This window comes from Oncorhynchus masou, chromosome 9 (assembly GCF_036934945.1).
Source record: "Oncorhynchus masou masou isolate Uvic2021 chromosome 9, UVic_Omas_1.1, whole genome shotgun sequence".
Lineage (NCBI taxonomy): Eukaryota > Metazoa > Chordata > Actinopteri > Salmoniformes > Salmonidae > Oncorhynchus > Oncorhynchus masou.
The window spans coordinates 63,688,609-63,715,941 of NC_088220.1; the positions used below are offsets into that span (position 1 = coordinate 63,688,609).

Sequence of the window (27,333 nt, forward strand, 5' to 3'; positions counted from 1 at the left end):
CAGTGCTTATTATTGGTTGTCATGGCGGCGTTTTAATAAAAAAAAACTAAGATTAGATTGCTAGCTAGCTGTCGAAGTGTATCCCGTACAAATAGTCCCCGAGCCACATATTTTCAATTTATTTACATGATAATAATCGAAGCATAATGTTGCATGGCTAGATACGTACTGAAACGTTAGACTAAGGTTGGCAAAATGGATCAAAGCTAACCGTTAGCCTAACTTTAGCTAGCTATCTAGGCAGCTAGCCAGGGTTACAGCTGATGTAGATATACCGGTTGCTAGCTAGCGAGCGGATTTAGGAACAGCTATGGCTGCAAACTTTCTGAAGGAGTCTCCGATGACCTTAGGACAATCGAAAAGCTGGGTCACATTAGGCACAAATCGTAGCTCTCGACTTTCTCAGAATCAGGTAAGACAACGTTAGCTGAAGGACATTCATGTAAACCCACATATGGTCAAATAGATTGAACTATCTGACCAATAAATCACGATTCGTAAAACGAAACAGGCAGTACTATCAGACCAGGTATGCACAAACACGTTAACGTTAGCCCCACAATCGACGGTCCAGTCACTTTTCCTGGTTACCTTTCCTGGGGCGGCAGGGTAGCATAGTGGTTAGAGCGTTGGACTAGTAACCGAAAGGTTATAAATTCGAATCCCCGAGCTGACAAGGTACATAGCTGTGTTGTTGTTTTTGTCGCACTGCTTTGCTTTATCTTGGCCAGGTCGCAGTTGTAAATGAGAACTGGCCAACCTGGTTAAACAAAGGGGAAATAAAAAAAAATGTGCTGGAATGGAAACTTAGCGAAAGGATGACAAACAAACTGGACAAAATCATGAAGAAACCAAGTGATACAATCAGATGCAGTCGAGTCAATGCAGGACATGTTCATAAAAAGGCTGCAAGCTAAAACACACAATCATGGACAATGCTACACACCCACTCCACAGCGCTCTAATGCAACAAACTCAGCAAAAAAAGAAATGTCTCACTGTCAACTGCATTTATTTTCAGCAAACTTAACATGTGTAAATATTTGTATCAACATAAGATTCAACAACTGAGACAAACTGAATAAGTTCCACCGAAAATGAATAATGTGTCCCTGAATAAAGGTGCGGGTTGAAATCAAATGTAACAGTCTGGTGTGGCCACCAGCTGCATTAAGTACTGCAGTGCATCTCCTCCTCATGGACTGCACCAGATTTTCCAGTTCTTGTTGTGAGATGTTACAACCCTCTTCCACCAAGGCACCAGCAAGTTCCTGGACATGTCTGGGGGGAATGACCCTAGCCCTCACCCTCCGATCCAACAGGTCCCAGACGTGCTCAATGGGATTGAGATCCAGGCTCTTCGCTGGCCATGGCAGAACACTGACATTCCTGTCTTGCAGGAAATTACTCACAGAATGAGCAGTATGACTGGTGGCATTGTCATGCTGGAGGGTCATGTCAGGATGAGCCTGCAGGAAGGGTACCACATGAGGGAGGAGGATGTCTTTCCTGTAACGCACAGCATTGAGATTGCCTGCAATGACAACAAGCTTGGCCCGATGATGCTGTGACACACCAGACCATGACGGACCCATCACCTCCAAATCGATCCCACTCCAGAGTACAGGCCTCGGTGTAATGCTCATTCCTTCAATGATAAACGCGAATCCGACCATCACCCTTAGTGGGACAAAATCTTGACTCGTCAGTGAAGAGCACTTCTTGCCAGTCCTGTCTGGTCCAGCGATGGTGGGTTTCTGCCCATAGACAACGTTGTTGCAGGTGAGGACCTGCCTTACAACAGGCCTACAAGCCCTCAGTCCAGCCTCTCTCAGCCTATTGCGGACAGTCTGAGCACTAGCCACATCTGCAGTCCTCATGCCTCCTTGCAGTATGCCTAAAGCACGTTCACGCAGATCCTGGGCATCTTTCTTTTGATGTTTTTCAGAGTCAGTAGAAAGGCTTCTTTAGTGTCCTAAGTTTTAGAGACCTTAATTGCCTACCATCTGTAAGCTGTTAGTGTCTTAACGACCGCTCCACAGGTACATGTTCATTAATTGTTTATGGTTCACTGAACAAGCATGGGAAACAGTGTTTAAAACGTTTACAATGAAGATCTGTGAAGTTATTTGGATTTTTCAAATCTTTGAAGGACAGGGTCCTGAAAAGGGGATGTTTCTTTTTTTGATGAGTTTAGTAGTAGTAGTAGGTTCATCCTGCCCAAAAGGTCATTTTTTACACACAACCATTATAAATGACTAATTTGTTATGCCTTTTTAATGTTTAGTTTTTGTCTATTCTCCTGAGAAAGAGCATCATTTCTTACCTGTCTTTTATGGCTATTAACATGCATTGTCTTATTTAAGGAATAAGGCTAGAGGAGGTGTGGTATATACAGGTACAACCCTTAGCCATGCTATATTGGCCATTTATCACCCCCCGATTATTAACGTAGTTAGAGCAGTAAAAATTAAAAATACATGTTTTGTCATGCCCATGGTTTGCGGTCTGATATACCATGGCTGTCAGCCAATCAACATTCAGGGTTTGAACCCCCTCGGTTTATAATGTGAATTATCATGTGTTTGTCACTGATACGGGTCCTGTCTTTGTCAATTTATTGATATGATGCTGAAGTGATAAAACAATTTCCCAAGTTGGGATTAATGAAGTACTACTGTACTCTCTGTCTCTCTCTCTCTATCTTATGATACTAGCATGCCATCATGATGGATATTGAAATATAACATTATGAATGCCAGTTGATCTGGCCAGATCATACATTGGACAGCCGGATTTAACATCAACTTAGCTAGCTAAGTTGGTAATTATGTCATTGCAACAACAGGAATGATGCCAGTGCCACTATTGTTCTCTTTCAGTTACTTTTCAATGCAGCCATGCCTGCCAACGCCTATAACCGTGCTACCCAAGTTGGCCCACCTGCACCCATTGTGATTGAGAAGCTGATGCCCTGGGTAGAGAAGCGGGATGACCTGGATAGCACCTGCAGCTCTCTGTGTTTCTCTGCTCTGTCTGAGGAGCGTCTGCTGGCTGCAGTCAGGCTGGCCAAGAGAGATCTGAAGAAGAGACGACAGGAGTCATTGAACAGATCCCCCATCAGACCACAGCCAGAGGAGACCACTCCCATCAAGAACAATGTGGAGCAGGTAAATAAGAGCTCATCAGTATACTCCCCTTTCACTTGTACTGTTTATATCCATCTTATTCTTCTCCAAGAACAATTCATCGATGATCAGCCTTTATCATTTTTCAATTTCAAGCAGGATGGGGTTGTTCCTAAGGGGAGGTCCAAGACCGCCGGCCCCAAAGAAGATGTGATTCAGTCTGGAGCCAAGGTGCTTGTTTACACCCCCCAGAAGTATGTCTCCATACCCCCTGGGCCTGATCATGGCCGGTCCCCCCCAACCAAAGACCCAGGCCCAAGGCAAACAGCCAGCAAGGAGCCCCACACAGCCCTCAGCCAGGAGGTCCGCAGGCTGCAGAGAGAGCTGGCCAACTTCATCCAGAGAATAGATCAGCTGGCTAACAGAGGTAACTCCACATAAATAAAGTCACCCATGAGTTTACCAGTCAAATGGCCATGGTCAGAGGTTCTAGTGATTCTATGTCTATGGGTAACACACCTGGAGTGGCAACTTGTTGCCATACAGGTGCTAATATGCCAATCTATTTAATATGCTGTTATGAACTTATTTGAATGGTATTTATTGTATGGGACACTGCATGCAATTTAGAGGCCCATGTGTATTGTGCTGTGCATTGCAGGGCGAATGGTTGTAGAGCCCTTGGAGCCTGATGAGCAGCGCAGGGTGGTGGTCCGCAGACAGGAACAGGCAGCCCGCTCTGCACGCATCATCTATGTGCTACAACAACAGGTGAAAGAGATCCAAGAGGATTTAGACAAATTACGCTCCCAGAAGATTCAGCACACAAACAAAGTAAGTCTCACTTAATAACCCAAGCTGTGATGAGGTTCATGATGAGGACAATGACAAAGACTAACACCCATCTCCCTCTGTCTTCATTTTATCAGTCCAGAGCGATGGACAGGTTGGCTGCTGCCCACAGAGGGGCGGTCAGGGCCATGCAGGTGTTCACTAATCAGCTGTCTGACACGTCTGAGGGCAGGATGCCCTCCTATTATAAAGAGCTGGGCCAGCTGATCCGCCAGCTGTCTCTGTGCTCGGCCAAGGTGGAGGTGGGCCAGGGATCAGCCGTCCCAGAGACTGCCCTGGACATCCTGCTGAAACTAGAGGTCAGTCATAGGCTGAGACCCAAATGGCTACTTATTCTCATTTATAATGCAGTACTTTTGACCAGGGGCAGGGGTCAAAGTTCTCTCACAAAGCCATTTGTGATGCATCCATAGATTAAATCCATCACCTACAGGTCGCACTTACCTTATGACACAGAAGATGGACACCAGAAAATGTCCCAAATCTATTGCTAATTTTTGATAAGCAATCAAACTTTTTGTAAATCAATATTAAGTTATACAAGCAATGCTCTATTTAAAAAAACGAAGCTATTCAATCTAAAGACATTGGAAATGAATGTGCTGGAGAGCTACACAACCATAGGTAGAGCTGATGTATTATACACTACATTTAATTTAGATTTTATTTGGCTTCTTGAATTTCAATGTTAACAGAATATATTTGATATCCCTGTCTCTCAATGTGTTTCTCAGACCCTGGATACTGCTCTAAGCAAACAGGAGAGTCACGCACAGAGGAGGCAGGCCCGAGTACGCAGCTCCTCCCCTGCACGCCACCGCAGGTCTCCACATCGCAGCACGTCTCCTCCCCGTCCACCCAGGGGCCCTGCCACCAGGGGTCTCAGAGGACCTCGTAGAGCAGCAGGCCCCAAGAAGTCCTTCCCTGGTGAGCAACGAGCAGGTGTTCTCATTCTAATTCTGGCTGAGTGACTCAGCATTCAGACACTCGTTATCTCAGTCAGCTGAAGCTATTTTATTAGCATTTTAATAAAGATAGCCTAATTAGCTTGTCTTTTTTAATTATTTGCTTATTATTCCATATCCTCATAACATCAATAAGTCATGTAAAGTAATTTCATACATCATAAAACTGGGAACAACCAACACAGCAAATGCGTCAGACAAATTAGCATCCCCCTCCTTTGGTTGAAACCACCCACACACTGACACAGCAGTTGATAAAATATCTGATTCAAAAATAGGACATTTATTGCGTGGGCGGAACATTTCCTGAAACTGCATTTTTAATTTGAACGTCTCATGTCTTTGTTTACCCTGTTATCTCATTGTGAACGAGGGAGCAGATCTTTACGGCTCCCATGGCCCAGGAATCACCTGAAGGCTTAAGTGCTGCGTGTGTTTGGGCCTCCCACCAAGCCCGAATCAGGGCACCAGGGTGGAGATTAATGAGGGGCTGGCTGAGTGACACAAAGAGGGGAAAGAGGGGCTGGGTCCGGTTCTCTGGCCATGGGTCTCCTGCAGGCAGTTCATTGTGTGGGTAGCTAGGTCCTACTGTATACAGTCTCTCTGTGGGAGAGTGAGTGCAGCCACCACACATCACGAGAGGGTTTGAACTGCGTCGTATGCACAGGTCTCCTTGGCAACTAATAACAGGTCCCACTGTCAATGAGCAAGCCCCCTACCTTCTCCACACTGCCAAACAAGCAGCAGGCAGGTGTCTGTTTGTGTGCTTGTTGGCCAGGTAATTGGGAAGTCTGTCAAAGGAGCAGGCAGATGTTATTCCTACGGGCCATACAGGCTTTACTAGTGTTTGATTAGTCATGTCAAGCACTGTAACACTTATCTATTGAGCACATAGCCTCACTGAAGTGTTTCAAAACAACATTTCAATCAAACTGATTATGAGCCAATGTTGTGATGTTAGCAGATAGGAGAGCGGTCCCTCGGCATCAGCAGCCCCCCGGATCCACAGAGCCTCCTCCACACCTGCATCGCAGCCAGATGCTCAGCGCTGGCCTGGAGAGTTTGGTCCATCTCAGAGAATTCAGGGAAGGAGGGGAGCAGGTCCCCAACAGTCAAGGAGGACCACTGCACCCCGACAGGACAAAGGTCAGTGAGTTTAATACGATAATTTTTGCGGCAATTAAATTTATTTTAAAATGTTCATTATATAACGGTCTAGCCTGAACTATTTTCACTACAATTGAGTCTCTTAAACATGATCTTTGTCCAAAAGCAGGGAGCCCATGTGAGGGATGCAGGTTTCCAGCAGCCCACAGTGTCTTCCAGGCTGAGAGTGTGTCAGCAGCCACAGAAGGAGGCCTCTGTGCCCTGGATACCCACGTCTCCTCACTCTCCTAAACAACAACAACAACAGCGGTGAGCTTTTTTGTAACTTACTCTCGCTGTGTATTCTCTCTCCTTCACTTTAGTCTCTTTTAATTGTCATTTTTTTCTAATCCACTTCCACTTGTGTTATGTGACCAGCTCCCCTCAGAAGAGGCCAGAGCCTCGATGTCTCTTCTCCCCCCTGAAGCCCTCCTCAGGACCCTCAGAGCAGCAACTAGTTGGTGTGGTGACAGCAGAGCAGGACCAGGGTCTGACCTCTGATAGACAGAGACAAGCCCACAACGAAGCCATCAGGTCAGTGATAATGACAGTAATAAATTGTATTTGCGTAATGCATTTCTTTTAACACAGAAAACATAAACCATTGGACATGGCAAACAACCTTGTGCCTTATTAGCCTCACTTGTTTGAGGTTTTAGTTGATGTATAATATAGCAGAATGAATGAACCAAAGGAAACCGCCCAGGGAACAGTTAAATTAATGGATCTGCTAATTTTGAGTAATTAAGTAATTTAAAACCCTGATCTCAGACCCCACTTTCTGAAAGCTGCAAGCAATACTCTGATTCAAATTCAAAGTTAATTTCTCCAATAAATTCAATCTACATGCTTGCTTCTTCGATTGGGGATTTTTTTTTTTTTTTAAGCACCGTGATGGATAGCAGTACCTGTCTTCCTGCACTAAATTCAAGTGCACAGCAACCCTCTGCACTAATCAAATCTTAATTAGTGCAATTGAAGTCTATAATTAATCCAACGCCTGCAGCCTGCTTTCGGTAGCTAACATTAGGACTGGTTCTGTCTGTGTTGTACTGTGTTTTTTATGTGAATGTACAGGCAGGCCTGGCTGGACAGGATGACCATGCAGAGACTGAGGGACCTAAATCAGCTGAGTAAAGATGAAGCAGAACGCATCCAGAGACTCCGGTACACTAGTGTAGTACTGCGTCCTGTACACACTCCCTGTCATAGCCTGGGAACAAATATACTGTTAGTCTACCCTGTCAAGCTAAAAGTGGAAGGTCAAAATGTTTTGTAGTGTCAAGGTACTTGTTCCTCAGTGTGAAACTATTAAAACTGAAGCCCTCCAGGTTTGTGACAAGTATGAGTCTGGAAATCAATGGACAAACACAATATTACCAAGCCAGAGGGGAATAACTGAGTAAAAAGACAGGATTCAAAGCCTATATATTGTCACACCAGGCGTGTGTGTGTGTGCGTGTGTGTGCGTGTGTGTGCGTGTGTGTGTGTGTGTGTGTGTGTGTGTCAGGTCTGAGGTGGGCTCTCCAACCCAGTGGGCTGAGAGAGCTGAGCAGGAGGCCCGAGGGAGACTTCAGCCTCTGTTGAACCAAGCCCTGGTAAAACAAACATTTCAACTCTCCTCTCAAGAAATAAAGGGTTGTATGCACAATCCTTTTAGTTTTCTTCTTGCTTTTCAGCAGGCAGGGAATAAATAACTGAGTGTGTAACTTTTCTGCCACTCAATACCCACATTGTTGTTACATAAGAAAAGCCTGGACCAGGGAGACCCCCCCCCCCCCCCCATGGAATCCACTGCCCTCAGAAGAGTGGGAAAATCAATACATCTCATATGTAATTGAAAATCCATACAGCTCTTTACCACCAGATTTGTGCCACCACAGTGAAATGAATAGGGAATTTACAGGCCTAGGGTGTACTGCTGCAGCCTTGTGTATGTGCTGTGTGACAAGACTGAGTTAGAGTAGGAGAGGTTGGTGTTAGGCAGGAGAAGGTCAATAGTGGTGTGGTACTGAGCTTGCCCCACCTGTGTACCCCAGCAGATGGGAGCTGCTGCCTCTCAGACCCGGGACAGAAAGGCCACATCGCCACTAAGGCATCAACTGTCTGAACAGGCTGCAGACAGAGTGAGTAACCCTGTCATATCGTAATGATACTGACCTATATTACCGTTTTAATTTATGTTTTCTAAGTATTTGAGTCCCAAATGCCCATAGGGCTCTGGTCAATAGTAGTGCACTATATAGGGAATAGGGTGCCATTTGGGGAAACAGCCCTGAAGTGATTCCTTTCCCATGTGCTGAGCTCTGTGCTATCTACCTCCCTCTCCAGGCTGCGGAGAGCGCTGAGGTGCTGAGTGAGGCCCTGCTAGAGGAGCTGCTGGCCGATGCAGCGCGGGCCGCCTGGGAGGTGGAGACAGACAGACGGACGGAGGGTTTGGCCCAGCTCCAGCTCCAAGCCCCCACCCTGGAGAGCATGCTGCTACGCATGGAGGAGATGGAGGTGAGCCCTGAGCACAGCCCTAAGGAAAGGCCACCACACAGGGAGTTTGAAAGAGCACCACTGGTCAGTTTGTGTGATGTTTGACAGCCTTGGTCAAGCTGTGCTGTGGAGACAGTGAATTCACTCACTGTCCTGTCTGGATTCCTGAAAAGGCTTTGTATTATTGTTTGGCTGAATAATTAATTAAAATAATGTACTTCTGTTTTCTATGTGTCTGAGCAGAAAGACCAGGAAGCTGTGAGGAGGCGTTTTGCTACCCTCACATACTCAGACCCTTACTACTGGAACAGAAGGGACACTACTGGTGAGTAAACAGACCAAGTAACTCCTCCACACAGCCACCACACACTTTTGCATGGGGGTTTGAATTGTTGATCCTCTGGTACCCTGCAGGTGAAGGTATTGTGTTAGTGCTGTTTTAGCCAGTAATGCTAGCAAGGCTATCCCTCATTCCCACTCCTTTTCCACTCCTCTTTCTCTTATCCCCCTCTCCCCAATCTCTTTCTCAGGGCCCCAGAGGTCTGTTCCAATCTCCAGGCCAGTCTCTCCTCAGCCCGTGAGGATCACCAGGCCAGCCCTGAGACACACCACCACAGCTGACATTGTCCTGGAGAGCCCTGTGGAGACCGGGTGAGTTGACATGCGCTGTTTTCTCCCTTTCCCAGGTCATTTCTGCTCTCTTTCTGCTCTTCTCTGTGAATAGTCCTATGCACAGTATTCAATAGAATATTGTGTATTATTATAGTATCTGTATGTTAATATGTTTGTTTTGTAGTAATCACCATGCAGTACTGCAGCCACCATCTTAGAGAAAGCCCTGTCTGAGATTAATGGGTTGATGTGTGGACAGATGGCTTACTTTTATAAACTGGGTGGTTCAAGCCCTGAATGCTGATTGGCTGACAGCTGTTGTATATCAGCCTATTTAAAAAAAAAAAAATATATATATATATATATTTTTCACCTTTATTTTACCAGGTAGGGTAGTTGAGAAAAAGTTCTCATTTACAACTGTGACCTGGCCAAGATAAAGCATAGCAGTGTGAATAGACAACACAGAGTTACACATGGAGTAAACAATTAACAAGTCAATAACACAGTAGAGAAAAAGGCAAAAAAAAGACAAAAAGACAAAACATCGACAAAACATTTTATTTTTAATGCTCTAATTACATTGGTAACCAGTTTATAATAGCAATAAGGCAACTCTGGGGTTTGTGTTATATGGCCAATATACCACATCTAATGGCTGTGTCCAGACACGCCGACTTGTGTTGTTCCTAAGAACAGCCCTTAGCCGTGGTATATTGGCCATATACCACACCGCCACGTTTCTTATTGCTTAATTCTACATTTACTGTTTGAATATTGGAATGCCGTACCCTGACCATTTGTTGATGTTGCAGATTGTAGTTAAGGTTTATGAGATGCTATACTGGGAGATGGGACCTCTGGAGTCTCCTCTAAATGTCACTTCATTACAGAGAAGAATGGTGTATGACATCACTTAACCTGCTCAGACAGGAACTCATTAAGGTGTCAAGGATGGCATGGGACAATATAACCAGACAAAACTGATGCAGAACATTGATCCCATTAATTTAAGACAGTGAGAAAGTGCCCAACAAAACCACCGTCCCAAAAATTGTCAATTGCTTTATTTTCCAGTTGGCGTCCACAACAAAACTGATGGAGGTGGAATGTTGTTTATTCCTTTCCCAGAAGGCACTGCTTTGTTGTGCCTCAATTCTGGCTGTTCATCTCCACCCCTAATGTCTCCTGGCTGCAATGAGACCAAGCCTAACTCCTTCCAAACCCCCTCTCCCTCTGGCAACAGATATAGGGAGTGTGCCTCTGCCTCCCTCCCCTGCCAGAGCTGTAGCTGCCGTTGCTTAAATGAACTAGGAAAGTGAAGGAAGAAGAAAGATTGGAGAGTGTGAGAGATGGGAGCCAACGGCTGACAGGGGAAGTAAGTTGTTGAGAGTGGAGCGGAGCGGACATGCCAGCATGATGCAGTGGAACAGATTCAAGCAGCAGCACCATTAGCAGATTAAAGACCGAGTAGTTCACTGATTCTGCCCCAACTGGACCTTCTGGACGGGCTCAGACCAACTCTTCTGTGACTCATCTCTCACTCAGTCTGTCTGCTTTTAGCCACCCATCTGTAATCTTCTGTTGCTGTCTTTGAAGAGCGGGCAAACTAGTCTGGGCACCAGTCTCTAACATCCCACTCCTTGTGTCTTTGGCAAATGACACGGAGTACAAGGAGTGGAATGTAATAACTGAACAGAGACTGACAACTAGGTTATGGGCAAACCACCAGAAAACTATACCTCTTGCTGTCTGTTTTGTGAGTGAGGAGGAAGATGTGGTAAAAACCCAAACTCCATGCATAGCGCAGGTTATGACTTTGTCTAGTAATTGATATGGTTTATGGATAAAACAATGCTTGCAGAACTCACTGAGCTTGGCTTTCTTGATCCTGTATTGGAGGTAGTGATTGGCCAGATTAGCTTTACTTCTAACCTTGTGTTGTAGATAACAGCTACCTGTACCATCCTGCCTCTATGAAGATAGTATTAGACTCATCCAGGGCAGTCTGCCTCTGTGTCTTCTTCTCTCTCACGGCCCAGTGAATTACACAGTCCAATGGGACTTCTCACCTCTGCCTGAGTGGCAGGTAATTTAGTTTGTGTGTTTAAAAAAAGGAAAGTGGCCCGTGTCTTCCTCATTGCCTCTGACACACTGCTCTGACAGGATTCCTATAAAAAGACTAGCAGAGTGCGTCATGAAAATTCTCTCCCTTGTACTTCCCTTGCTTTTGCCCCAATAGCTGGATGATGGAGATAATGTGGAAGTGTCTGATCGAAAATGAAGCCAGGTATTTGTTTGTATCGACGAGTGCACTTGTGTGAAAGCACAACACAATGATTGTGTGTTGTGTGTCTGAGAATGCCGGGTAAGTTTTCAGCGTATTCTGTCTCATTTGTAAAGCAATAGGCATTGATTCTAAATGGCACAGGGATATTGTCTCGTCCCCCCACAAACCGACAGAATGACAGAGCATATCCTGGAGTTCTTCCCTCCACTCTTTCTATTATCGTTGAATACGTAGAGAAAATTTGTCAACCAAACACTCAGGACTGAAAAGGATTGATCTTTATGTGCCAACATACAGGGAGTGTTTTCCACTTCCTTTCTTCCCAGTATGTTTCCCTGTAGGCCTGTGTTCTGAGTGCTATCTTCAAAGGGTTGACAGAGATAAAGGTGCCACTAGACAGTGATTCCATAGAAAATCGGGGGGGGGGGGAACGAACATGATTTTGGAAATTTTCACTAAATGTAATCTATCGGATTGTCCTCTGGAGGAAAGATTGTTGACATACTGTATATCTGACATTTGTATCGAAAAGTGTAATTGGGAAATAATTAATGGAAGTTGGCATATTTATGACATTTTGGCCTTACCCTCCTTTAAGACTCCGTAATGCAGTGGTCACCAACTTTTTCGTCACAGTCCAAACCCAAGCCTAGATCTACCGCTCAGATTTTTTATATTTTTTATACATGACTTAAAAAATGTAACATTAACCTAATGAAAACTGGTCTGTAGGAATGAAGTTTGTGCAGTAGGCCTTATACATTATCAAAGCATATTGGTTACAAGGTCAAATCCTGACATCAGTGATCTTTGGGTCGGAAAGTCTGAGCTCTAGAAAGAAGCCTTAGTTTCCGACTTGGAATTCCGAGTTGGATGACCGTTCAAATATATTTTTCCCAGTCAGATCTCGTTTTTTCCAGAGTTTCCAGTTGTCTTGAACGTATTGAAGTGGAAAGTCTAAGATTTCTCAGTGGAGGGAGGGAGAGTCTGACCAGAGAGAGGGGACACTGTCTTCCACCTTACATGCTGACCACACCGCTCGCATACATACATACATGTTATTCAATCATTGCACCCACACTACTCGCGCGTGCCAACAAGTGTCTGCTTGCCAAGCACTAAAATAGAAGTCCGTTCTGTTTGGGACGCTGAACGCGGTGCAAGTCCTGCCTCTCCCATCTCCTCATTGGTTTATTGAAGCAGATACCCACGTACTATCTTCTCATTGGTTATACCCACGTGGGTGATTGAAAGATGAACTGAGGTCAGTCGGTTGTGGTAATACACCTTATTATGAAAGTTAGATGCCAATCACCATAGAAAGTCCAAAGAAGAAAAGGCCTGGAAGGAGGAGAAATGACTAGAAATTATTCGGGTGACTGTTTTGTGTGGATTAATTGTCGGAGTAGAGGACCTTGTGCATTTCAGGTAAAATAATAAATAGGACAAATTAGCTAGCAACTGCAAGCTAACTAGCTAAATTGCCATAAATGTTTAATGCTTTTTGACCTGTCCCCAAATTAATATAATTGGTTCAGAGTTTGTTTTGATATTTCAACCTGTGTGTCGTGATCGCCTTTTGGTGTGGGGGGGACAAAATCAATTTGTGCACGATGGCTCTTGGGCACGTCCGGTATGGGCATGGTGTTATGGTGAAACTCGAGTCGCACCGCATCTGACTCATGCATAAATTAATGTTGTTCCTATGACCAGAGAAAATGTAATATTCCTTGATATTAAAATAGACCCGGCGAACTGCTAATAATAAAAATTCAGGGATATTGATACACTTGGCTACTCATTCATTGCAGCGTAAGTGAAAGTAGGGAGAAGAGTGTTTTGTAATAGTGCTGAATAAAAACGTACACGTGAACTCGCTCCAAAAAAAAGCAGCTCTTTGCTGTATTCTTGGATCTCCCGGTCCACCATTATGCGGAGTTTGTATTTTCAGACAAATGAAATGGTTCAAAGTGTGATCACTTTGCCTACCTGGTGCGCAGGGCTACTGAATCATATGCACGTTGGTTTTTCTACAGAAATGTTTGGTGATCGACTAGGAATGCCTTAGAGATGGATCAGTCGATCGCGATCGACAGGTTGGTGACGCTTCCATAATGTTTCGTCTGTAGGTGCTACAAGCTAAAAAAAAAAAAAGGTCTTATGAAGCTTTACTGCTTGCTCTGTAATATGAGTAGTATTTTAATTTCAATACACTTTTTTTGACATTAATGTATGAATGTTGCTTATTTTTCTGCTGGTGATTTGCAGGATGGGCAGAGATCATTGCACATTCTGCCTACTGTGCCAATTTCGCTGTATAAAATGGGCTGTAACTTTAAAACTAGCAGAGATCCCACTCTAGAGCTTTGAGATTCCCGTAGAGTGTTCAACAATATATTGAAAGATACATTTTTTCAATATTCATGTTTATATTTGTCAGTACTCATACATTATTGTAAACAGTTTATTACTGAAATTTAAAAAAAATACTGCAGAGCACAAATCTGCAGAGCACAAATCTGCAGAGCACAAATCTGCAGAGCACAAATCTGCAGAGCAAGCGGTAAAGCTTCATATGACACAAATTGGAGTCTTAAAGGAGGTCTGGGTACGGCCAAAATGTAATAAATATGCCAACTTTGCTGAATTATTTCTCAATCGAACCAGCTGTGTTTGCTAGGGCAAAATCCCAGGACCGAGTTTGGGAAACCCTGCTCCAAAGGTCCATTCTAAGGATAACATTTTGTGTAAAACCTCCAAAGTCATGGTCTTTTTTTGTCCTGGTTTTGTATGGAATTACTCTAGAGGGGTTTCTGTTCTGTGTAGTGTGTCTGGCTCACTGATTATTCTCTTGGCGAGATAGTGTTTGTCTTGGGACATCTTCACATATCGAAGAGACATAATTATATTTCTTCATGTTTATCCTCAAGTGTGCAGCCACATCTTGCTGAAGGCAGAGATTGTTGCTGAGTGCATATCTCTAGTACTGCACTGCCAGCGCTAAAATGTATATTTCTCTGGAGGTTCTTCTGCCAGACCTCATAGTCCTGTCAAGATCACATCTGTTCTTGATTTATCAGAAGTGTTATTCAGACCGGAGGTGATTATTATTCAGTAAGTGAAGCCCTTCTGGTAATTACAGCACACTATTGCCTGTTGGATGGCTCATATGAGAATGACATTTCTCAGATTGCTTTCTGACTGTTCAACCAGCCCTCCCTCCTCAGATCAGAAGATATGAGCAGGAGCACAGGCTAAATCTATTACCACCGTGTAGCTCCTAGCTCCAAAATGATGATTCCCATGTCTAGTGTTGTATTGTTCTCATTTGATTATTCTTATTACATTCCCAACTCCGGGAAGTTGCTCCACTGAAATTGTGGAGATTGAAATGTAGCCTACCCACCATATGATAATGCTCACTTTGATGCCAGGCAAAAGACTATCAGAAGACTTGATTTAGTGAAAATAAATAATGGACCAGATGATGGTTATGAATCTGGTTGATGTAATGCCTAATCTAAGTTCTAGTTATTTTTCTGTGGCTGTCCTTATTCTTCTCTACGTCATTCATTCATTTGGCCAGGTCTCCCCTGTAACAGAGGTCTTCTGATCTCAATGGGACTTCCTTGATTTAAAAAAAAAAGGTTAATTAAAATCAAATGGATCCCCTTGGGACCACATCAGACAGAGGTGGAGTGGAGCTCTGGGCCGTTGTACAATACAGTGAAGAGAGCTCTAGGTAGGTTGTGGACACAGCTACATTGCTCAATTAAGCTATGCCCAATTTACTACTCATGCATACTTGTGATGAAGTACAAACTTTTTCAGGTTTCTGCATAATGGAGTGTTAGTGGAAAATAGGTCAAATGAGGATACATCTAAAGGGAGGGAGAGAGTTATTGGTATCATTATGTTAATTAAACACTTTTTATAGGGCTGTCCATCACAGGACGATTTATACTAAGTTTAAGTCGCTGGGGAGCAAACCCCTTTAGTATGTCAGACTGTCACTAGAGGGGGCTAGTCATTCTATAAGGAATGGATAGTGGTAGCTAGTGTGTGTGTGTGTGTGTGTGTGTGTGTGGACAGTTGTTGTAGTGTAGAATGTATGAAACTGGTGATTACTGCTGTGTGTTTGGGAAGTGGTGAGTGGGCACAGCTGCCGATTTAGTGTTGGGAGCTCAATATGTGAGTGTGTGTGCCTGCCTGTGATTACAACCAAACACTGCTCAGTACAGGGAGTCAGCAGGCCCTTCCACTGCAGACAACACAAACACACACACAACAGGGATTGGATGCATAATCTTATCTCATAGCTTAGAAAGCAGTGCACACATCATTCAGTATGCCTATCACTCTTAAATTATTGATTCTATTGTTTGTCATTGAGGAGCTCAAAGGCTGTTATTGGTTATTTTTTCTCCTGGATGTTGAGAATAGAACACAATGTTGTTATAGAACACAATGTTGTTATAGAACACAATGTTGTTATAGAACACAATGTTCAAACAACTGTCATCTGATTTGTTATGGAATTCATAGTAACTCTTTGCTCCCCATTCCCTTTTCTTCAGGTGTTTTGTTATTTGTCATTGACAAGTGTCACTTTCATTTGGGGTAGGTACAAAGCCTGTTGTGCTGTATTGAGATCCCCTAAGACAAAAGGCCTACACTCCCCAATATTCAGTCTTTGTGTGGCAGATGTTGAATTAATATCTTTCCACCATTTCCAATCATCAGGTGTATGTATATATGTGCTTTAACATCCTCTTATAAAGTCTTCTTACTGACAAATGTACACTTCTGTTGAGGTATCATTTACCCAAAGCTCTCCTTAGAAAATGTGGTTATAATTGATGATGAGGAAAAAATATAATTAGCTATGGCTAATTTACAAATATGTAGCCCCCTTTCACTCCAATGAACCACTTAGCTATTGAGTCTAGACTAATAGTTCATCATAAAGATTGAATTAGCTGCTACAGTCTAGAGCTTTAATGGAGATACTTCATCCTGAGAAACACTCAGTACTCAGTCCAAATGCATTGCCTGTACTTCTAATATTTCAACAGACATTAGACTAGAGTACAGTTGAAGTCAGAAGTTTACATACACTTATGTTGGAGTCATTAATACTTGTTTTTCAACCACTCCACAACATACAGTTGATTGTGCCTTTAAACAGATTGGAAAATTCCAGAAAACGATGTCATGGCTTTAGAAGCTTCTGATAGGCTAATTGACATAATTTGAGTCAATTGAAGGTGTACCTGTGGATGTATTTCAAGGCCTACCTTCAAACTCAGTGCCTCTTTGCTTGACATCATAGGAAAATCAAAAGAAATCAGCCAAGACCTCAGAAAAAATTGTGGCCCTCCACAAGTCTGGTTCATACTTGGAAGCAATTTCCAAATGCCTGAACCACGTTCTGTACAAACAATAGTACGTAAGTATAAGCACCATGGGACCATGCAGCCGTCATACCGCTCAGGAAGGAGACGACTTCTGTCTCCTAGAGATGAACGTACTTTGGTGCGAAAAATGAAAATCAATCCCAGAATAAAAGCAAAGGACCTTGTGAAGATGCAGGAGGAAACAGGTACAAAAGTATCTATATCCACAGTAAAAATGAGTCCTATATCGACATAACCTGAAAGACTGCTCAGCAAGGAAGAAGCCACTGCCCCATAACCTCCATAAAAAAGCCAGACTACAGTTTGCAACTGCACATGGGGACAAAGATTGTACTATTTGGAGAAATGTCCTCTGGTCTGGTGAAACGAAAATAGAACTGTTTGGCCATAATGACCATCGTTATATTTGGAGGAAAAGGGTCAGGCTTGCAGCGCGAAGAACACCATTACAACCATGAAGCACGCGGGCGGCAGCATCATGTTGTGAGAGTGCTTTGCTGCAGGAGGGACTGGTGCACTTCACAAAATAGATGGTATCATGAGGGAGGAAAATGATGTAGATATATTGAAGCAACATCTCAAGACATCTATCAGGAAGCTTGGTCGCAAATGGGTCTTCCAAATGGACAATGACCCCAAGCATACTTCCAAAGTTGTGGCAAAATGGCTTAAGGACAACAAAGTCAAGGTATTGGAGTGGCCATCACAAAGCCCTGACCTCAGTCCCATAGAAAATGTATGGGCAGAACTGAAAAAGCGTGTGCGAGCAAGGAGGCCTCCAAACCTGACTCAGTTACACCAGCTCTGTCAGGAGGAATACGCCAAAATTCACCCAACTTATTGTGGGAAGCTTGTGGATGGCTACCTGAAACGTTTGATCCAAGTTAAACAATTTAAAGTTAATGCTACCAAATACTAATCGAGTGTATGTCAACTTCTGACCCACTGGGAATGTGATGAAAGAAATAAAAGCTGAAATAAATCATTCTCTCTACTATTATTCTGACATTTCACATTCTTAAAACAAGGTGGTGATCCTATCTGACCTAAGACAAGGAATTTCTACTAGGATTAAATGTCAGGAATTGTGAAAACTGACTTTGGCTAAGCAGTATGTAAACTTCCGACTTGTATCTGTACTTCATAAGATGCTGTAGATCCTTATCTCTCTCTGTGACCTGGGTTGAATTTGGGTGAGTGATTTATGTTGGAGATGATGGGTGATTTATGCTGGAGATGATGGGTGATTTATGCTGGAGATGATGGGTGATTTATGCTGGAGATGATGGGTGATTTATGCTGGAGATGATGGGGGATTTATGCTGGAGATGATGGGGGATTTATGCTGGAGATGATGGGTGATTTATGCTGGAGATGATGGGCGATTATGCTGGAGATGATGGGCGATTATGCTGGAGATGATGGGCGATTTATGATGGGTGATTATGATGGGTGAGATGATGATGATGGAGATGATTATGGGTGGTTATGATGGAGATGATGGGTGATTTATGATGTGTGATTATGATGGGTGATGATGATTATGGGTGGTTATGATGGAGATGATGGGTGATTATGCTGGAGATGATGGGCGATTATGCTGGAGATGATGGGTGATTTATGATGGGTGAGATGATGATGATGGAGATGATTATGGGTGGTTATGATGGAGATGATGGGTGATTTATGATGTGTGATTATGATGGGTGATGATGATTATGGGTGGTTATGATGGAGATGATGGGTGATTTATGCTGGAGATGATGGGTGATTTATGCTGGAGATGGTGGATGATTTAGGCTGGAGATGATGGGTGGTGATGATGATGGAGATGATTATGGGTGGTTATGGTGGAGATGATGGGTGGTTATGATGGAGATGATGGATGATTTGATGTGTGATTATGATGGGTGATGATGATGGAGATGATTATAGGTGGTTATGATGGAGTTGATGGGTGATTTATGATGGAGGTGGGTGGGTAGAGAATCTACTCCTCAGTATGCGTCTGGTGAGAGCCGCGGAGTGGGAGTGGGGGGGGGGGGTCATGCATCATTGGAGTGGAGGGAAAGAGGTCTCCATGGTGAGAAGACCTAGTGGAGGGAGACTGAGAGCTGCCCTACGTGTCCCTCGCTGACTGACCACAGCTCCACCACCAAGACAAACAAATCTATGGTCAGATTAAAGACTGGTCTGCTGTTGCTCCATACTATCTAAAGACTCCAGTCTTTTGTCCATGGCTTTCTGACCCTGTTCCTGGAGAGCTACCCGCCTGTATGTTTTCCCTCCAACCCCAGTTGTAACTAACTTGATTCAGCTGATCAACCAGCTAATTATTAGAATCAGGTGCGCTAGCTTAGGATTGGAGTGAAAACCTGCTGGATGGTAGCTCTCTTGTCCCTGGTGTGTTCCTCTTTCTCTCAAACTATCACTCTCTTGTACTGTTCTCTCAGAACAACTCTTCTAAACTTGTTCCCGGAGAGGAGCATCTCAGTAGATTTGGTGCGGTGATGGCTGTTACCCGCCCATCTAATCAACCTCTAGCTCCCAAGAAACTCTTGTCCTTGTCTCTGGGATTGGCCCTAATGGGTAGAACCATCTGTGATTGTTGTAGGCAGAAAGAAAATAAAAGTTGCTACCACATTGTAATGATTCACCTCCTTTTCTCTGCACTGTTTTCTCTATCCACCTGTTTTCTTAATGCATTGAATTCTTCCTCTGCTCTCAGAACCTAAGCACCATTTCTCTAGCAGTAGAGCTGTAGCCAGCATCTTCCCCTGAATCACCCCCCACTATCTCTGAAAACAGATTTGGGTCTCTCTCTCTTTCTCATTATTTCACTCTCGCTGTCTCAGAATCAAACCCAGCTCAGTCTGCTTCCTGTTTGATATATCGCATATGGAGCTGGTGTTTTGCCACTTTCTCTGTTTCCTTGGCGATAGACTTCTGGAGTTGTTGGAGAAGAATGAGACAACGTAAGATATTTGAAGACAATTTCACACACTTCACTGTGGGAATTTATGGCTCAGGCTGCTCATCAGTTTGAGTTGTTTGTGTTTTTTCCCACTAGGCATTTCTGTAGTAGGTGGATGTGAGAGGGCTGGGTTTGTCAGGCTATGATCAGACTGCAGCTACCCTCTCCTCTCTCTCTGTCAGCAACTGCTGCCCGTTCACAACAGTGAACAGGCTGCAAAATATTCACCACTGACGATCAACATGTCAGTGAGTGTGTCCTCATTGTCTCCTAACTTTCTAAGCATCCTTGTAGAGCCAAGAGAAAGAGTAGTGCAGCTTGTATATTTTACAAGCTGCACTGGCTGTGCTGCCAGGCTGGTGCCATCATTCCCACACTCATAGTTGCACATAATGCTTGGGAGCCTTCACACTGATTTAAATCTAAATGTGTTATTCTATTTTTTGTGGACATAAAGGAAACCTTGCAGCAGGGAAAAGGGAAATGATCGCTACAGTGGCCCTTAAATGACCCAAGAGCATAAATGGGCCCTGTGTGTAGTCCAGGGATGAAGCAAATTGGTAGGGCCAACAGTGAATTACCCACCCTGGCACTTCTCCCTGTGTGTCTGTGTGCCCACAGCCTGGCCTCATGTTGTGTAGACACCAGGAACAGCAGAAGCAAACAGGGCCAGGGACTGGACTGGACTGGATCTGGCTTGGCGTGTGGGGAGAACATTAGAGAGACATTTTGCTCGTGGAACTGCTGCATCTGTCTCTAAATATAGTATCAGCCAGAGTGCTGTTGCCAGAGCTAGACTGATTTGCTCACAGAAAAAAAATATTACAACCCTGGCCTGGACATTGCCCACCTGAGCCCCTCAGGGAAGTGTGGGGGTGAGGGATGTGAGTGGAGCACACAGACTCTAGGACGTAGCATCACACCCCTCTCAACCTCCTCTGTGTGTGTGTGCCTCTTCGGGACCACAGTGAGGACATGGCTCTACGAAGAGGTTATTCGGTTACCAAGGGCCTCCTTCCTCCTCCAATTGACTCGCGGGCCTCTCAATATGGCAATTGGCTCCGGCCCCTACCTCAATGAATAGCAGTTCTATTCCAGGCTGCTGCTTTTCCACTTCCATTGACAGATGTACCCAATTGAATCAGAATGAATGGAGATGAGGACAATGTAATTAAAATATGGTGTGAAGCTCCATCAGTCTGGTATTCAGCCAGAGCATCCTGTCTGTCTGTTTCTGTCTTTCCACAACCCGAGCATACTCTCTCTCTCTCTCTCTCTCTCTCTCTCCAGTCTGAACACCCTGTCTGTCTCTCCATCTCTCTACAGCCACAGTGCCCTGTTTGAGGGCAGCAATAGGGAGGTGGTCTCCCCAGGTCAACCTGGCGGCAGCAGCACCTTCCCAGTCCCAGGGGAGAGGTGGGGAGACGGTACGCGACTCTCTGTGCCAGCCAGCATGCAGAGGAATATCCAGCAATACAGACAGGACCACGAGGCCTACCTCCGCCTGGTAGCCCACGAGGCTGTGGGCAGCTTCAACCCCTGGGCCATTGCAGACAGGTGAAATGGCACTATTTCTGACCAGGGACCTATGGGTACAGTTTTACTAGTTCCATTTGGAATGCAGCCTAGCAGTACAGGCACAACTATAGTACTTTTCACTGTTTCACCTTCTCAAATGTACATTTTGCTGCTTGGGTTTGTTGTCCCCTAAGCCATCTCGACAGATTTGTCTTATTTGCCAGCCAGTTATGAATGACACTGTGTGTAGGAGGATGGATTATTCACCTGGCTACACAACTCTTCCACAAACATTGTGCTCTTTCCTTATTCAAACATTAGGCCCAGTGTTTGAGTAGTTGTGGGGTGCGTGTGTCTGCATGGTTTAGCATACTGCGCTACAGGATATGGTCTCTGGTGTTCACAGTTGTTATTCTAGCCCACCCACACATTTGCATATATAAAAGAATTCTTAAGTTGGTGCAATGCAGAGAATCCCACTTGTCTCAATGAGTGTACTGAATGCATTAGAGTGTGATAGATCAGAAATGCATCATATTCAGACATTTCAAAGAGAAGCAGATATACTTGAATAATCTGGCAATTTTTGTTAATGTTACCAAAGGAGAGATACTCAGGTCTGGCATTTGGCGATGGCCCTCTCTCCTCTCACCATATACGTGTGAGGGAGTGTGAATTGCTGCAAAAAAAGTGAGCGAAGAAAATCAACCCTGCCAGCCGAGGGACAACTATTATTGTTGCCTCGTTACTTTTAACGATGACAGGAGAGAGAGAGATGACAATCATATGCCGTCCTCTTGAGCTATGCATCTGAACTATTCTTCATGTGTTGGGGGAGGGAGGTTGTTTCAGATGGACCAGTCCAATTACTCCAGTATCAAGGGAAAGATGGGGGGAAATGCCATGTCAATTAGCCTGCTATTCTCACTCATCAGAGTAACCTGTCTATCTGTGAGATGTTGGTTATAAGCTGCCCATACCAGTCAGTGTGTGGTGAGGTCCCTGATGTGTGCTCCCTCCCTCTGTCTGATTTGAAAGACTAAGCAAGAACAACCTTGTATTATTTGCATGTGCACCCTTGCAAGACTTTTTTTGGTAAGCACACAAGCTTTATATACAACTTTATCTTTTTGTTTGGTTCGGGGACTCCTGACATTTTTCTTTCTCTAATTTTGCTTCTGCTCCCAGTCTGTCAGAGGAGCTTCTGTCCGAGGCCCTGGCTGACGTAGCAGCAGAGTTCCAGGACGTCTGTGAGGAGTACGCAGAGGCTGTCTTCACCTCCGAGTTCCTTCAGCCAATCACGTCACCTCCTGCTTCAGTTCCACCGTTAGACATCCAATAGATCCTCTTCCTATTCACAGACATTGGGCGAGATAGTTAGGTGTACTGCGTAGATGGATATTTCAATTCAGGACCAACAGAATAGTCAAAGTGCAAATTCCGCAGTCAGGAAAACATCCTGACTGCATTGATGTGACAGCATTCAGAATAGAATGGAACTAAAGCAATGCAGATTATTCCTATTTGGCAGGTTCCTTTCTGTAGTTCTTCCAGAGGGATGGGTGAATTCCACTGGGAAAGTTGGTTTTGATAAATTAAGAGAATATTACTACATTACAGGGGATTAGAAGATTGTCTCCCCTCTTTCCATAAATAAACCTCTCCCAGAGGATTACTCACGCTTTCCGTTTCCACATTGAAACATGGAAGTAAATTAATTGTTTGGGGGAATTAACAATAGGGGGTAAGCAAGCCAAGGGCGCGATTCATTGGTTAATAGGAAATCCGGATAGCATATTGCACTCATTGAAATTCTGTGCTTCACTTCCCATGGCATGCACCAAATACTCTGTTAGCCAAATGACAAATGTTTAATTCAATGACAGTACATATATCATCAGTGCATGTTGGATGAGCAGCCTGAGCGGATATTCTCAGGCTGCGGAGAGAAACTTGAAAGCAGCTGTGAAGGAGGAGAGAGACGCATCCAGATGTTGAGTTGGCCCCTAGAGGAGCTGACTGTGACAGGGGACAGAGAGTGACTGAGTGAATTAGCTCACTCTGAATCAGACACAATACTCTCCGCCAACTGTGTTTTGTGTGGGTGCCTGAATACATACAGGCTTATGCACGTACACATGTCTCGCTCTCACAGTTCTGTTTCTTCCCAAAGCTCTACACAAATTGGACTCTAGGAGCCATTTCAGCATTATAATAGGAGTGAATTGAATTGCAAAATTCTTGAAATTGAAAAATATGTTGTTTGTCTGTGAGAGTCAGGATGGCTGATTTCTAATTATTTTTCATTGTCATTGTGCTAAATTCTGTTTGTTGAGACCTAGGTTTTGAATGTATCACCTCCCGCCCCAAACAGCCAACACAGACTCATCACAGAAATGTATTTTCAACACAATTAACAAACAGAACAACAAGATCTGTTTATGATCTATTCTGATCTGTGAACACAGAACACAGAACATAATGAAATTGGTTTTGTTTGCTTTGATGCATTTTATTTTTGATGTTTTATGGCACATTCATGGCAGACTGTTTTATACTGGTGCCCAAAGTTTATTTTCAAATGACTTTTTTCTGGTACAACATTTTAAAGTTAGCTTTTTTTTGTCAAAATTAGGTATCGGGTGATTCACTTGATAACTTTAATGATGTTAGTATTAAAACATATGTTTAAAATGAGATGCGTCTTGCTTTATCGATTTGAACTACAGCCACCCAGATACAGGACTGTTCTAATGGTGAAAATGGCCTGTCCCTACATTATGTTAGCCAGCATAATTATCCTTGTCAAAGACAGAATTCATGTGACCATGAATATTGACTAGTCATAATATGAATTATGTGGAACACACAGGGACTCATTTTGAGGCAATGATGTCCATTCAGGCTGGATAGAATCATTTTAGGTTTCCCTCAGGGACAGTTCAGCTGATGGCTGGCACTTTTCACGATTCTTTGAAAATTGGATATAATCTTTAGCCAAGTGAGATCATTTTTCTCTCTAAGTATCCATATGGACATATTTACCTATTTACAGAACCAGTGACATTTTCTTACTCTGAACAACTACTGAAGAGATTGTAGTAGTTGGATCCAGCTGCTCCAGTTGAGAAATTGATCAGCACAGTATGTGCCCTCCCTGGGCTGTGTTCTCCCTGACGTCATCATATAGTCTGACCTATAAAATCTCTGCATCAGCAACGAGAGAGAAATAACCTTGTTTCCCCCTCAATACAAGGCTGTGGCTAATCTTAAAGCAGTGGCAGTCAGAGCTAGCTATCAAATATGAAACCCTTATCCTTGCTTTGTCATAAGGCATGGTTAGAATTTGAAGACATATTGAAAGCTAAGTCTGTGTGGATGGTTAAAAGGCTAAATTAATTTATTTCAAGACTTGAGGTGCAACGTTCATTGTTGTTAATAGACAATCTGCACATCTCTTGGCTTCTTTTCTGCTAGAACCCACTGACCTTCACTCTGGAACAGCCCCATGGGACAAATCCAGTAGTGTAGAAAGACAATTGGTTCTGAGTGATGAGATCTGGTGCTTTGAGTTTCACTCCCTTTTGCCCTCAGAACAGCCTCAATTCGTCAGGGCATGGACTCTTCAAGGTGTCAAGCTTTCCACAGGGATGCTGGACCATGTTGCCTCCAATGCTTCCCACAGTTGTGCCATGTTGGCTGGATGTTCTTTGGGTGGCGGACCATTCTTGATACACACGGGAAACTGTAAAGTGTGAAAAACCCAAAGGCCTTTTCATCCTTGATGGAAACCATCAAGCATAATGTGATAAACATCCATCCCCCACCAGGCTTTGCCTTCCTACTGATTCTCTGTCTGTTTGCTTTTTGTTTGTTTACTTTGGAAAAATATTGTGTGCTTGTTTTCAAAATGCTTAATGTGGTTGATAAAGAATTTAAACCGTGTATTTATATTTGTTTTTGAATAAACTGTTTTTTATGAACAACCCATGCTGTATCCTCTGTCATGGTAGTGGGGAAATATGAGTTGGGGGGGAGGGTGTGTTGTGTCTCAAAGCAGAGCCTGTTGTACACTTGGCACACTGCCCTTAGTGGCTCGGTATGAGATTGTTTCTAAAGAATAAACCTATTCTACCTAAAGTGAATGTTTTTTTTTCTTGTGAGTGAGGCCAATGGGCATAATAAATTCTATCTACCTCGCTGTCTTCCTGGCCCTGCAGGCTGTTTCCTTTCACTCTCCTGCTAGAATCTCAATACAGTGTCTTGGGACAGAAGTATTTTGTCATTGCTCCTCCTGACTGGTACAAATATCCTGGGCCCTCATGGGTTGGGTAATATAGCGTGGCCGTGGCCAGGCCGGTACTCAGATTGGAGGGAGACGTCTCAAGCATTTGGCTCCATTGATAGTCATTCGATGGCATCAGGGTGCAGAGCTGCAGATAGATTGATGCTGGTGCAGCTCCGATCCCAGGTTATGACCTGTTGTGTGGTCATGTGTTAAGCTAGAGGATAGAACTCGGGTATAACTATATATCTATTGTTGCACCGCTGTGCACAACAACATACAATCACTGCTCTCCCATGTTTCCCACTGCGCTTGGTAGATGGTTCAAGTTGGGACTTCTCAAAAGAGTTTTTCAGGTTGTATTCACGTTGGAAATCTACAATTAGTTTTCAGGTTGTATTCAGTTGGGAATCTACAATGAGTTTTTCAGGTTGTATTCAGTTGGGAATCTACAATGAGTTTTTCAGGTTGTATTCAGTTGGGAATCTACAATGAGTTTTTCAGGTTGTATTCAGTTGGGAATCTACAATGAGTTTTTCAGGTTGTATTCAGTTGGGAATCTACAATGTGTTTTTCAGGTTGCATTCAGTTGGGAATCTACAATGAGTTTTTCAGGTTGTATTCAGTTGGGAATCTACAATGAGTTTTTCAGGTTGTATTCAGTTGGGAATCTACAATGGGGTTTTCAGGTTGTATTCAGTTGGGAATCTACAATGAGTTTTTCAGGTTGTATTCAGTTGGGAATCTACAATGAGTTGTTCAGGTTGTATTCAGTTGGGAATCTACAATGAGTTTTTCAGGTTGTATTCAGTTGGGAATCTACAATGAGTTTTTCAGGTTGTATTCAGTTGGGAATCTACAATGAGTTGTTCAGGTTGTATTCAGTTGGGAATCTACAATGAGTTTTTCAGGTTGTATTCAGTTGGGAATCTACAATGAGTTGTTCAGGTTGTATTCAGTTGGGAATCTACAATGAGTTTTTCAGGTTGTATTCAGTTGGGAATCTACAATGAGTTTTTCAGGTTGTATTCAGTTGGGAATCTACAATGTGTTTTTCAGGTTGTATTCAGTTGGGAATCTACAATGAGTTTTTCAGGTTGTATTCAGTTGGGAATCTACAATGAGTTTTTCAGGTTGTATTCAGTTGGGAATCTACAATGGGTTTTTCAGGTTGCATTCAGTTGGGAATCTACAATGAGTTTTTCAGGTTGTATTCAGTTGGGAATCTACAATGAGTTGTTCAGGTTGTATTCAGTTGGGAACCTATAATTAGATTTTCAGGTTTGGGAATGTACTATTTTCCGTGTTATAGTACCCTATCTTGTTTTCTGTTGAAAGGGTTTGGGTCGGGAACATGAGTGACCTTTGGTAATATGATTTCTATATATGGGATTAATATGATATTACAGTTTTCTTTTCAATTGCTAACATGCATTGGTCAAAACTGAAGTCACATTGTCAAAACTCTTCACACAGTCAGTGAAACAGAAGTGTATGTGGACCAAACTGAACATTTTTCAATTGCTTTCACACAAAATGCATTCAATGACCACATTCTCCGAAATCCATGAACTCTTGTTCTCATTCATACTCCACCACCTGCAAAACTATATATTTTCAGCACATATTTTCAAATGCCAAAACTGTTAAAAACACATTCAAAAC

The 27,333-nt window shown here is 43.5% G+C and overlaps 1 protein-coding gene across 4 annotated transcripts; it reads left to right on the forward strand.

The window, feature by feature from the left end:
• On the forward strand, nt 1–25,371 carry kiaa0753 (KIAA0753 ortholog). Of its 4 annotated transcripts, none has more exons than XM_064974891.1 (17): nt 1–412; nt 2,883–3,170; nt 3,285–3,555; nt 3,790–3,962; nt 4,058–4,279; nt 4,715–4,907; nt 5,907–6,091; nt 6,219–6,361; nt 6,470–6,625; nt 7,169–7,258; nt 7,602–7,689; nt 8,131–8,217; nt 8,423–8,593; nt 8,816–8,897; nt 9,103–9,223; nt 21,192–21,422; nt 22,572–25,371. In XM_064974891.1, the coding sequence occupies exons 1-17, from the start codon at nt 311–313 to the stop codon at nt 22,723–22,725; spliced, it is 2,757 nt and encodes a 918-aa protein (XP_064830963.1). In that variant the 5' UTR covers nt 1–310; the 3' UTR covers nt 22,726–25,371. The 4 variants fall into 4 exon arrangements, with proteins under 4 accessions (XP_064830963.1, XP_064830966.1, XP_064830965.1 ...); XM_064974894.1 differs by having other exon boundaries at nt 8,134–8,217; XM_064974893.1 differs by having other exon boundaries at nt 6,222–6,361.
• The last annotated feature ends 1,962 nt before the right edge of the window (nt 25,372–27,333 follow it).

Bases quoted from the DNA above. Each gene is read 5' to 3' on its own strand.
- kiaa0753 (XM_064974891.1), top strand. From the start codon at position 311: ATGGCTGCAAACTTTCTGAAGGAGTCTCCGATGACCTTAGGACAATCG. The intron at 4,908-5,906 runs GTGAGCAACGAG...TTGTGATGTTAG, and splicing joins CCCCAAGAAGTCCTTCCCTG to CAGATAGGAGAGCGGTCCCT. The intron at 7,690-8,130 runs GTAAAACAAACA...TGTGTACCCCAG, and splicing joins CTCTGTTGAACCAAGCCCTG to CAGATGGGAGCTGCTGCCTC.